This window comes from Conger conger, chromosome 4, assembly GCF_963514075.1.
Source record: "Conger conger chromosome 4, fConCon1.1, whole genome shotgun sequence".
Taxonomy (NCBI): domain Eukaryota; kingdom Metazoa; phylum Chordata; class Actinopteri; order Anguilliformes; family Congridae; genus Conger; species Conger conger.
In genome coordinates, this window is record NC_083763.1 from 70,290,470 (window position 1) to 70,303,499 (window position 13,030).

The following is a 13,030-nucleotide window of genomic DNA, read 5'->3' on the forward strand; positions in this document are numbered from 1 at the left end:
CGTTGTCTCCTTCAAAGCCGTTTCCAACGGTAACCTCCTAAAACTAAGCCCGGCTTTGAGAAGCAACATCCCCACTTGTTGAGTAGCAGGAATTTGTTTTTGCTGCTGTAGGTGATGAAATGGCATGTCTGAAGGAGAAAAAAAGAAAAATAGCAGCGACCTTGCTGTACAAACTCGGCTTCTCTTTAGCCTTGCCTTGCAGCCCAACGACATGAGAATATCAAAAGATAACAATAATAACAATAATAAAGAAGCGCTCTAAAAATAAAACTGACACATTTCAGGGCGACGAGCAGTAAGCGGTGCGGTGACAATGGAGTGCGTGACTCGCTTTGACACGTTTAAGACACGCACTCGGTGGCACCCAAGCGCTCCGGGGGCCACTGAGGATTTAACAGAGCCGCACACACACACACACACACACAGACACGCGCACGCAGCCGGCCTGCAAGTCTGGGCTTCCCCCGGCCTCCGCGACGTGACTACGGCCCGCGCTGCCGCCCCCCCCACACACACACACACACACACGCGCGCACGCAGCCGGCCTGCAAGTCTGGGCTTCCCCCGGCCTCCGCGACGTGACTACGGCCCGCGCTGCCGCCCCCCCCACACACACACACACACACACGCGCGCACGCAGCCGGCCTGCAAGTCTGGGCTTCCCCCGGCCTCCGCGACGTGACTACGGCCCGCGCTGCCGCCCCCCCCCCCCCACACACACACACACACCTCGCACGCGCGCGAGAGACGGAGTTACGTCAGGGAGACCGCCGCGGTGCGAACCCAAAGACGCCAGGGTTTCATAACCGTCCGCTGGGCGGTGTCACGCCGTCGATCCAGCTCCTGCGGGGCAGGCGGTGTCAGCCACGTTCACGTGCTCACCGCGCAACCTCGAAACAGAGCTATCAGTGAGCACTTTATTAGGGACGCCTGTACACTAGCGAATCACCGTCAAATATGGGCTGACAACATTAGCATGGAGAACATATGAACATAGGCAAATGTGAATACTGAGATACTTGGCAAACGTGTGTTGTATATATACACTAAGTGAGCACTTTATTAGTTTTCACCTGTACACCAGCTTGTTAATGCGAATGTTTGATCAGCCATAATCGTGTGGGTGGCAGCAACTAAATGAACAAAAGCATGCAGACGTGCTCAAGGGCGGTTTGAATATCTCAGAAACTGCTGATCTCCAGGGATTTTCATACTCAGCAGTCTATAGAGTTTGCAGAGAATGGTGCGGAACACAAAAAAACATCCAGTGAGCAGCAGTTCTGTGGGCTAAAAACGCCTTGTTAACGAGAGAGGTAAGAGGAGAAAGCTGACAGGAAGTTGACTGTAATAAACAAGCAAATAAGCACACAGTCTAATAAATAGCTAATAAAGTGCTCACTGCGTGGATATCATGTTGAAAGGTGCTGTATGAAATCAATTTACACAGCTGAACATATTGTTATTGAAACAGCCCAATAGCCCGGTTCAAGGGTACAAGAATGCGGAGATGGAGCCAACAACCTTAAAATCCGGTTCCCTGTTCATTGCACCGCACTGCCACCCAAGGCCGATGTCATAAAACATCTGCGTGTGACAGGTTATATCACAGCCCTGGAAAAGACTCAAGGCTATCGTAAAAAAATAAAAAGACACGACGGGTTTGAGTGGGAGGTGGGGGGGAGGGTGGTGGGGGGTGGGGGGGGTTTTCTTGTGCCGGTTTTTCCTGGAATCCGGCGAGCGAGAGTCACCTCTTCTCAGAAGCGCGGCAGCGCGCCGGGGCGAGTCATGTTCTTCTGAGAAGCGGGGCGGCGCTTATCCGGGTGAGTCACCCCTGGGAAGCAGGCGGGGGGCAGGCCTTGGGGGCCCCGCGGGGGCCGTCTCCGAGACACGGGCCGCGGGACAGCGGGCGCGCCGGCGCGTTCAGCACCCCGGACAGCGCTCGTTAGCCAGGTACCGCTAGCGTTAGCGCGCGTCCCGGCCCTGACCTGTCTGCGGGGCCCCTTCCCGGATTCCCCGACGGGGGCCGAGGCCACTCCGGTGCCGCCTGCCAACCGCTCCCACGCCTAGCTCGCGAATGTTAATGTAAGCTGACTGTGCGTGCGTGTGCGTGTGTGTGTGTCGTGTGCGTGTGTGTGTGTGTGTGTCGTGTGCGTGTGTGTGCGTGTGCGTGTGTGTGTGTCGTGTGCGTGTGTGTGCGTGTGCGTGTGTGTGTGTGTGCGTGTGTGTGTCGTGTGCGTGTGTGTGCGTGTGCGTGTGCGTGTGCGTGTGTGTGTCGTGTGTGTGTCGTGTGCGTGTGAGTGCACGCATGTGTGTTTACTTACATCGTAATTTACAATGTGAGTCACACTCTAGATAAGAGGCTCCGATAAAGGAAAGTGATGTGCCATTAGCGGTGGCGTTACGTGAAAGGGAGCGAATGGAAGCCGTGCGCAATACAGCCCGAGCATTTCGTTAAGGGAACTTGTTGAGTTTCCACCGCAAAGCCTGCGGCGTATCGCCTGCTCTCACTGCGCCGTTCCTCCAGAACAGTCCTGGCCTGTTTCAGACACCTCCCTCCCTCAGGAGCGGGCAGAGCTGATAATGCGCTCTCCGGCCCCGTGGGGGGGACCGAGGGCCCCGGCCGGCGTCTCCAAAAACACCAAACACCCGGGCGAGCAAGCGAGCCAACGAGTGTTGGGGGGGGGGGGGGGGGTTGTTTTCCAAGCCCTGGGGGACGCTTCCTCTAACAACAAAAACCGCCCCCCCCCCCTCCTCCTCCTCCTCGTTCTAATCTGTGGTTCATTTCAGGAGAAGAGGGGGGGAAAAATAATAAAAACGTAACGGGAACACAATGGATGAGACGGGCCTCTGAAGTCGCCGGGGCGACCCAGGCTTCCGCACAGGCGCCGGGGAAACCGCGGCGGCCGAGCGTTTCTATTGGCCGCGCGGCCGTTTGTCGCGGTCTCGCTCCCTCTCTTCTGTGAGCGGCGGTTATTGTCCGAAGGGGACGGGGGATGGGCGGGGGGGGGGGCAGGGGGGGCGCTTCCTTACCTGCTTTTTCTTGTAGAAGCCCTTTTTGTCGCAGTTGGGAATGCGGAAGCCGCGAGGGTTCAGGACGTTGGTGATCTTCAGGCTGTTGAGAATGCTCTCCATCTCCCTCCGGCACGGACCCTGCGACGGCAACACAAGACGGGGCCGGTTTTAGAGCGGGGCATCGCCCGGGAAACCAGCGAGTGGGGGCGTGAGGAGGGGTGTGAGGGGAGGTGTGAGGGGGGGGGTGTGAGGGGTGTGAGGGGGGGGGAGCGGGTGGCGGGGTTGTCATTTCTTAAACGGCCGAACGCTGAGGTCAGGAATCTGGGGGAGAATGTTTCGTGCTGTTCCCACTCGCAGCAGGAGAGCAGTAGTCTGCTTCCTCCAGCCTGCCCCCTGGTGGACAGACCCTGCCATGCAGTTTAAAGCTCTCTGGTAAAAAACCAGCCTTCATCGGGGCAACACGCTCTCCCTCACCCCCACTACCCACCCGTCCCACCAGATCCCCTCCTTTCCCCCTGTCTCCACGCTAACTGCCTCGCAAAAAGCCCAGGCCTGCCCCGGGGGCATAATAACAGTGTTTACAGCTGGCTTTCACCACCCCCTACCCCCCAGAAAAAAAGAAATCTGGCCCAATTACCTGTGGTTCAAACCCACCTGATTTATGCCGCATGACAACAGCAAAAAAAAAGAGAAAAAAGAAATAATTACATTTTATGTTCGTTTTTTTTAAACCCACAGGCGCTGCGCTGACTCAGCAAAGTGAATCGCTCATTTTGAAGCAGAACGTGAATTAACCGCCGTTAACCGCCATCGCTGCCGCTTTAGGTTACGTTCAGGAAAGCTTTCACAGGCCCCAGGGTCCCGTGACAGGGGCCACCGAAAGCCAAGGAGGGCTCGGGGGACAGGTTCGGGGGGTGACCGTCTCCATGGAGACGACCTTGGCTCGCCACTGTCGGGGGGGGGGGAGAGGATCGGGGAACGGAGGTGCAACACGGCCGCCGCCCCAGAGCCCCAGAACGGGGGCGGCACACGGGACCCGGCTCGTGTTTACACAGGGAGGGGCGCTGATGCGAATGTCATTACCAACACAAGGAGGCTTCCCATAATCCATCAGCACGGGGCGGGGGGGGGGGGGCTTAACCGCAAAGTCACGTCAAACAGACGGACCCCGCGGTTCATACATTAGACAAAACATGTGTTTGGCTTCCAGGAAGGCCAACGATAAATACCATAACCTTTTAGTTACTGGCACACAGTCAGCGCAGTTAAACACCAACAGCACACAGAAATAAGTGGAAACTTTACACTGATATCTCAAGTGCCATGTGCTACACACACAAACACACATAAACACATATGCACACACACAAACACACATAAACACATATGCACGCACACTCTCACACACAAACACACATAAACACATAGGCACACACACTCTCACACATAAATACACACACATACTCTCACACACAAACAGACATATACACACAGAGGCACATGCACACGCACGCACACACACACACACATTCTTACACACAAACACAGATGAACACACATGTTTTATGCATATACGTATGTTTTATCAGTGTCATACAGACAGGGGAAAGCAGAAATGGTAACACTGAAGATGCAGATTGTGTGAGTAAATTACATGCCAGGGTGGGGAGCTGAGCCTCTCGCTGGGAAGTCCACCCAGCACACTGCACAGCAGGAATGGGCCCTTATGTGTGTGTGTGTGTGTGTGTGTGTGTGTGTGTGTACCCCACTCATTCTACAGCACGGCTCAGACGGCCCGACACAGGCAGCGGCTTCTCATCCGCTGTGGTGCGTAAAGGCCCGATGCATTGTGGGTCAGACATCCATTGAGAATCACAGGAGCATGCACTGCTGTGTAAACCGGGATGGCGGCTCGGGCACATACAGCAGACAGCACACATATACACACATATGCACACAGACGCACACATACAGCCGACAGCACACATATACACACATATGCACACAGACGCGCACACACACACACACACATATGCACACATATGCACACAGACGCGCACACACACATACAGCCGACAGCACACATATACACACATATGCACACAGACGCGCACACACACATACGGACAGACACGCAAGCACGCATGCACATACACTTAAACACACACACACGCACACATGCAAGCAAGCACGCATGCGCGCTAACACACACACACACATATACACACGCACACACACACACATGCGAGCACGCACGCACACACGCACGCACACTTAAACACACACACACACATAATGTGAGCACACCCACACACGCACGCACGCATGCACACTTACATACACACACACACACACACAAGCAAGCATGCACACACACGCACGCACACAGATAAGATATTAAGGCACAGACAAAAGAAACGACAAGGTTAGGATGTGCCTCCTCTCTTAAATCCTGCCTCCTGTTTCAGCTCCCAGTTCCAATCAAAGCAGGGTTTGCTGCACAGGGCTGCTGTGTAGTCCTCTAATCTGTCCAAAAAGTGAGGGGGGGTATGGAGGGGAGGGGGGGGGCACAGCGCGCATAATTCATCGTTTGTGCGGTACAGGCAGGCGGAACGACCTTGCAGAAATATGACGGGAATCTGTGGAGGCTACTCATCCATCCATACCCCCCTCCCCCCCTCACTCCAGCCCCCCCCAGCAACCCCGCTCAACAACCCCCCACCCCACCGCCCCCCCACCACTCTCACCACCCAGACCTTTCAACAGCTCCCAGAACCCACGGCGTGACTGTCCATACTCACATACTCGGTCTCGCGTTTGGACTCCAGCGAGAAGTTGTGCATGTCCGTGCTGAGGCCCCCGGACACCGACTCCACCTTGTAGCTCTGGGACTTCCTGGAGAGCTCCTTCAGGATGAGGTCCCCTTTGGCGTGATGGGGGGGGCCCTTGGACTCAGGGACCCGGTGGACGTTCTCCAGGCCCGGAGACCCCGTGCTGTTGGCACTCCTGTCCTCCTCCGAGACCCTGCTGTTCTCTGAGCCAACACGAGAGGAACACGCCAGCGTTATTATCTGATTTCGCTTTTTTTTTAAACAACAAGTCTCTTCTGCTTCAGGATTTCTTCTCACTGTGAGTTTAAACTTTGGTATGAATTAAAGGTGGGTCACTATTTATCTCTATCTCTCTCTCTCCTGTTTCCGACTGCAGATCTTATTGAGATCTACCTACACAGCATGTTTATATGTATATGATTTATAACGTATATATATATATATATATATACATACGTATATATAAATATATATAAATATATATACAGCCTCACCGCACTGGAGTCTTTTCAAACCAGAGAAGCAAAGTACTCTGAGTCATCCAGCCAACTAATAAACAGTAACATAACTATTTAACATCAACAAATCCTCCTTTCCAGGAGGCATGCTTCCAAGTGCACTGAAAGAAATAAGGAAAGTTATTTATAGTCCGCTGGAAAAGGTTCTTGACAAATCGTTAAAGACAGGGCATCGACCACCTGACCGGAGAGTTGCAAATACAGGACCTAAAAATAGGAAAGAAGCAGAACTGAGAAATTATAGACCTATTAGCCTTATGTCTGTAACCTACAAAATTATACAGGCAGGGCTATGTGGCTCCCTTGTGAATGTCACTCAGATAGAAATATTTCTAAGTATGGGCTGTAAACTTTGGAGAAAAAACACATCTCAAGGTGAAGTTGGTTGATGAGTTAATAGGAAGAATATGGCAGAAGACATTCCTGTATCTAAATGTGAGCCCTGCCACAGCTCAGCAGGGTCAGAGGAAAGGCCGCTCCGGAACTCACACCTATGAGCTAACTTAACCCAACTGACTGAGCCTATACCACAGGCTACCTGCTGCCTCCACTCCAGCTACTGTCCTCAAATGACTCGACCGAAAGACCGGCCTGTGGCACAAAGAGAACAGGAAAAAAGGTGAGTTTCCCGTGCATGAAGGTAAAAAGCTTGTAACTAAACAACGCTTTTCATGATACTCAGCAAATGATAGATATTTATTTGTGTTATTGAAGCTTGGTGCACATCACAAATCAGGACTGTCACATAATGGGGGGGGGATTGTCTTCGACATTAATGAACAAACACAAGGCACCGGCTGCAGTGCATTGTGGTCCGGAGGACTACCTCTCCCCTTCCCTGACAATGCCGGACAGAGTAAAAAGGCAGGGGTCACATGGTGGACCGAAAAAAAAAAAAAAAAGGACCCCGCCTCAGCCAATCGGAAGTGCCAGATTTTCATGAAGGAAAAGAAAAGCAAAGGCTCATGGGAGATGAGATGTGTGACCTGGCCCTGGAGCGGCCAAAGCTGCTGTTCCCTCCAAATTAGCCCACAGATCAAGACGGGGGATTTTTCAGAATAAGTAGAACCAGATTTCAGACAAACAAGCCAACGGGGAGAGGCAAGACCACGGGACATGTGGCCACCAGTGCAGCTTTCCACTCCAAATCCATCAATTAGTATCCCGGCAACAGACCAGCCCACGAGGGTCAAACCATCTCCCAATGTCACCATTACCGTTCCCAACTTGAAATGAAACTACATCGAAAACAACAACAACAACAACAACAGCAGCAGTGTAAACACACAGCTGCTCCTCTTACTTTAAGAAGTAAAGGAACAGCACACACAGATAAGACTTCCACATAAACGGACATATTTGGATACGCGGATAGTATCAATATTTATTTGCCATGTAAACTTTTATATGTCCGCTTTGCCATTTAAAGGTTTTTTAACTTCTTACTCTATTTGTTTGTGTAATATGTGCCAAGTAAACAATTTGAAATTCAGCAGGCAAACTCATTAAAAACGAGGGGAGCAAGGAGTAAGTAGAGGCCTCTGCATGTTGGCAAGAAATCTGAAAACCACTTGAGGTGCAATTATCTACTTCCACCAGAGGGGGGAGAGCATTTCAGTGCTCTGCGGTGAACGTCTGACAGTTTGAATCATCAATCTATTAGCTGGTTCATTCATCTCGCCTCCTTGCTTTGGGAAGCCTTAGCGTTAATCTCAGCGGGAGGACGACTTTATTTTTATAACTTTCCCAACAGCCACTGCAGAGACAATATAGAGACAAGACCGCGCGCATCCTCCATCACTATCAGAAGATATTCCGTAAACATGTATTACATGCGTCACATGCGTAAAAGTAAAAGAACATAAAGAATACATGGCAATGTGTACAATAAGCAAAAATGCAGTACACCACCCCAGACTGCTGACGGAAACCAGCGGAAATAATTAACACACCAAACAAATCAACAAGTGGTCCAACTGCAGCGGAAAGGGACGCCGCTCGCTGACAATAGTCCCTGTCACAGTCTCTGCATTCAACGGCTTCTGCTCAACCATTGTGGCTACACTAAATTGCTAGGGACACGACGGTGTTGACGTAACTGACATTTGAAAGCACACTGCGCTCCGGTACCGTTGCAGGAGCGCATGATCACGGTCCTGCTAAGGCCCTTAAGCCCAAGACATCCTCCTGCACATTCACACTGCCCTGTCACCCGGATCGCAGGGCGCGCTCCCGCAGACGCGCTCCCCTCCTCGAACCCTCGCCTAAACAGCCGTCCCACGCGCGGCAGCCAGAAGATATGGCTTTTAAAAGGGAGGCTTGTTCTTTTATGGAGGAAATGTTATGGTACAAAACCACAGGCACACTGTGTCAATGATGCAATTTTTCTTCGCCTGCGCCTCGCCTGCCTGTCTGCCTGTCTGCTTGCACACGGAACGTAAACTGTTTGTTAATAATTCATCTCCTGGCGAGAAACAGGCATGAAAAACGCAATTCAGAAAAGACGAGTCTTCGTGCGTCTGCCTCCGCTATATATAACTGCATGTGGCATACTCTAACGATTGGTTTGACAAAGCCAAAATTCAGTGCACACCACACATTCAATAGTATGTGTGTGCGAGTGTGTGTTCATATACTGTATATACGTAGTAGCCTATACACACACAGCACGCAGCACATATATAAACAGAATGCTGTAGCTCCTAATAACGATGGCAGAAATCACATCATTTTCCCACGACATTTTGCACATGTTTACATTGCATGTTTAAAATGACACATTGAATTTTGGCAACTTTAATGTACAACAGGCGATCGCCTAGATTCGCTTGGTGCTGTGTCGTATAATAACCTTAGTTTTACTTTCAAGATTGTCCTATATTGTTCTGTCTCTATAAATGTCCCTCTTTAGCACAGCAATATCTGGGGACAGCAAAACGTTGTTAGCCCATTCGAGTTTTATACGCTGTTTCTTTCTATTTAATAGCTACAACAGTGCACACCACTGTCTGAAACACTTCCCCAGGAGTACAGAGCGCAAGGCAAATGTCGTTTTCGTAAAGTGTGTTCAAAACTAATACTCTTCCAGCGTGTAGCTATATATGAATATTTTTTGGCGTGTCTAATACATATGTATCAATTGCATTAATTTCACATGAGTAATTCCCATGAAAACAAAAGCAACATTCTTATTCTGGTGACGCAGCACGGCGCCTCGCGCATGCAAGATAAGCTACAGCTAACTTGGGTGTCAGCAGGCACAAGCTTAACGCGTTAACTCTATCGCTCATATAAAATACATAAACATGTTAGCCACAGGGTTGGCAAATCTGAGCAACCTACCTTTATGAACTGGCAGCAGAATGCCGCTGAGTTTTTTGGAAACTGCGCTTGAGCAAACTCCCCGTCCGTCCAGTAAGGCTTGCAAAGGCTTGATCTCGCCCGGCTGGTGTTGGCAAGTCAAACCAGAGCCGCACCTCCCCGTGTACACTCCACAGGACTGTCCTTCGCTAAGTGCACAAGTCATACAGCACCCGCAGCCGGGTTCTCGGACCATCTCGGTACAATCTTTGGGCAACGGTTTACACTGCCCCAGTGCTCCCGCGTCACAAGGTTCACATCGAACCACCGGACCAACTGTCTCCGCCAGCCGGGAGAATATTGCGAACACCGCAGTCAGACAAAGAACGCACAGCCTGGATATCATGATGACAGGTTGACCACAAAGGGAGTAGTATGCGAGTTGTCACGTAAGCTCAAGTAGACTTTTTCTACCACAGTGTGCAGACAAGCCTTCTCCATCTGTATTTTCTTGTGCCCGAACTTCCCATTATATACAGCCAGAAAAAAAGCGTCTGTAAGTCACACCCCTCTGTCTGAATAATGTAAACCGAAGGCTCCGTGTTTAGGGATCACTTGCATATTCCGATAGTTTGTGAAATGTGAACAAATTAATTTAATTTATTGTATTGTATTGGGAATTCTGTGTCTCGTTTCTTTTACACGCTATCATTTTGGGGACTTTTAGAAATTGGAGATCTGCGAGTCTGCAATATTGTAGCTGTATAATTAGTTGACATTTCTCCTCATAAGAACAAATAAGTGATTTGCGACTATTCATTTTGTGGGACGTTTGTCATTTCTAAGCATATTTTGAAGATATAATCCAACCTGTAGATGCAAATGCATGCATTGTAGCAACCAAGTCAAATTAGGCTTTTTAGTTTTTTCCATAATTACTTGGACAAAACTAAACTAAAAAAAATAAAAAAATAAAAAAATAAACTTTAAGTATATTTGTGAGTGATTAACCTCAATAATATTATTATGTGCAGACATAGCGTGACCAGCAAGCATGGATAAAACCAAGATTTATAAAAGGTACCGTTTTTTTGCGTTGTAAGAAGGCAGATGGAAATTACAAACGACCCCCTACAGAAGCTACCGGCGAACAGCTCGTTTTAATAAAATGCGAACGGCGTCTGTCATCCTGGGACAGGAGACGCAGGGCTTTCCCACGTGGTTCTTGCAAGTCATTGCTTCGGAAATGTTACCATGAAATTCTGTTTCACATAATAATAATAATAATAATAATAATAATAATAATAATAATAATAAAAAGAAGAAGAAGAAGAAGAAGAAGAAGAGGAAGACGAAGAAGAAAAAAGAAGAAAAAGAAGATAAGAATAATAAAATATAAGAATCATAGCATAACATGACGTGTGATTCATAATTAGATGACATTGTGATTCTGATCATAATTTGTATTATTATGATGATTCTTTTTTTATTACCATCATTATTGTTATCATAATTATATGCATTATTATATAACACTGTGATTCATCCCTTTCAGAAAGTCATTAGTCCTACTTCCAAGGAACGTCAAATCTGTGTTTGTGAAGAGACAGGTGCTGGCTTCTATGTGCTGGAATGCATGCTGAGAGGGAAGGAGAGAGAGAGAGAGAGTGAGACAGAGAGAGACAGAGAGGGGGAGAGAGGAAGGAGAGAGAGAGATTTTTACTTGGGTCATATCACTATTATACAGTTTATAATATTACAGTAATTACAACAAGAGAGCAGTAGTGACTCAATAGTTTCACTTGGTTTCCTTTTCTGGTCCCCGTGATTTGATACAACATATAGTGGACCAAGCCCAGTAGAGTGAGACTCTAAGAAAGGTATCGGTAACTCTATAACATCTGTTAGTGGCTTCCTGGGAGTTTGGCTCATTGGGCCCATTGGACAGTGTAGTTTTTTGCCCAAATGTTTGGGCTGAACCAAGTCAAAGTCGAGCAGTTTGGTCCTGCTTTCCAAGTGTGCAAGAGGCTAACAAGGCTGGACATTCTTTAAATACGCTTTTATTACGAGGAGCTGCCACTGAGACCGTTTCATTTTCCAGTCTTTCTGAAGCAGATGCATCTGTTTTTCCTTTCTAAGGCAGGGGTACCAGTCTGACACCCTGGAGGGTCACAGTTTCTTCACATTATTTTGGGTCTTCTTTCAACCAGTCAGGGAAACAACATGATAATCATGGACTTAACCCCTCTGTTGTGCTCTGGGATGACCCTATCCTGAGTTATCAGCAGTAGAACTGTGGTCAAAGTTAAGTACCATACATCTATTACAGCAAAAAAATCCATTATGATGTGTATCCATATTTATTACGATGAGGAGCTGCCAGTTAAACAGTTTCAATTTCGAGTCTTTTTGAAGCATATGCATTTGTTTTTCCTTTAACCCCCCCGAGTGCACTGGAGTCGTGCGAGATCACAGACGTGGATCCCAAACTATTGCCCAAGATGCCAGCCAGCCTACTGCCACTGCTGAAGAAAAAACATGCAACTGGGCACGTGCAGTCCCCCAGGCAACCAGCAGTAGGATTCTGCTGACCTTAGGTGCCTCCTGCCTGATGACCCCTGACCCCTCCTGGGCAGGTTACACCGGACCCCCACGTTTCAAATGATTAGAAAAAGACACAGATGGATTCTGCAACCCCAGCAACTCTCAGTACCACAACTCTCAGTCCCCCCCCCCCCCACCTTTCTGCAATAACAAACACAAGCGGGGTATAAATTGAAAAAGAAAAACAACATGGCAATCAGTGTTGGCCATTGTGCGATTTCTACCAGTGTAGCAGAAAAGTGTTGAGACTGCAGGATGAAAAACAAACAGGGCGTAAGGAAATACCTTGCTCTATCAAGACCGCCGTCGATATTAGCTTTCTTATTACTTGGCATATTCCTGTCGTTCCAACATAGCACGTCGTGTTTTGTCTGCACCCCGAAAAAGAAACAGAAGCATATTCCTTCATTTTTCTGGGGTCCCTAAAACAACCTCCAGTAAGCTGCACTTTTTAAAAAAAGAATAAATACTCTATATCTGGCAATCTAATCATGCAACGTTCATTTCCGTGCTCCGCAGTCAAAGAGACACAATGAATTTTTTATTCTTGAAGCGCACTCGCTAAATGGACGGTTATGTTTTTCCAGCTGTAGAATATGCTGGACCAGAGCTGGCCGGCTCAGGATGTTTATGGGAGAGGGGAAAAAAAAGAATAAAAATGTAGAAAAACAATCTAAATTACATGTCAACTGCCCTGACCGTGCTTCAGATAAATCGCAGCGCTCCACTCCCATCTCCCGTGTCACAAAGGAGCAAATTTACACT

The 13,030-nt window shown here is 48.8% G+C and overlaps 1 protein-coding gene across 1 annotated transcript in view; it reads right to left on the minus strand.

The window, feature by feature from the left end:
* igfbp3 (insulin-like growth factor binding protein 3) overlaps nt 1-10,151 on the minus strand; it is a 16,489-nt gene extending 6,338 nt beyond the window's left edge. The window contains exons 1-3 of the mRNA XM_061238387.1: nt 9,704-10,151; nt 5,814-6,046; nt 3,031-3,150 (exon numbers count right to left, since the gene is read on the minus strand). Coding sequence (XP_061094371.1) covers nt 3,031-3,150; nt 5,814-6,046; nt 9,704-10,067 — 717 coding nt within the window. The 5' untranslated portion in view covers nt 10,068-10,151. The remainder of the gene's footprint in view (nt 1-3,030; nt 3,151-5,813; nt 6,047-9,703) is intronic.
* Between the last annotated feature and the right edge of the window lie 2,879 nt (nt 10,152-13,030).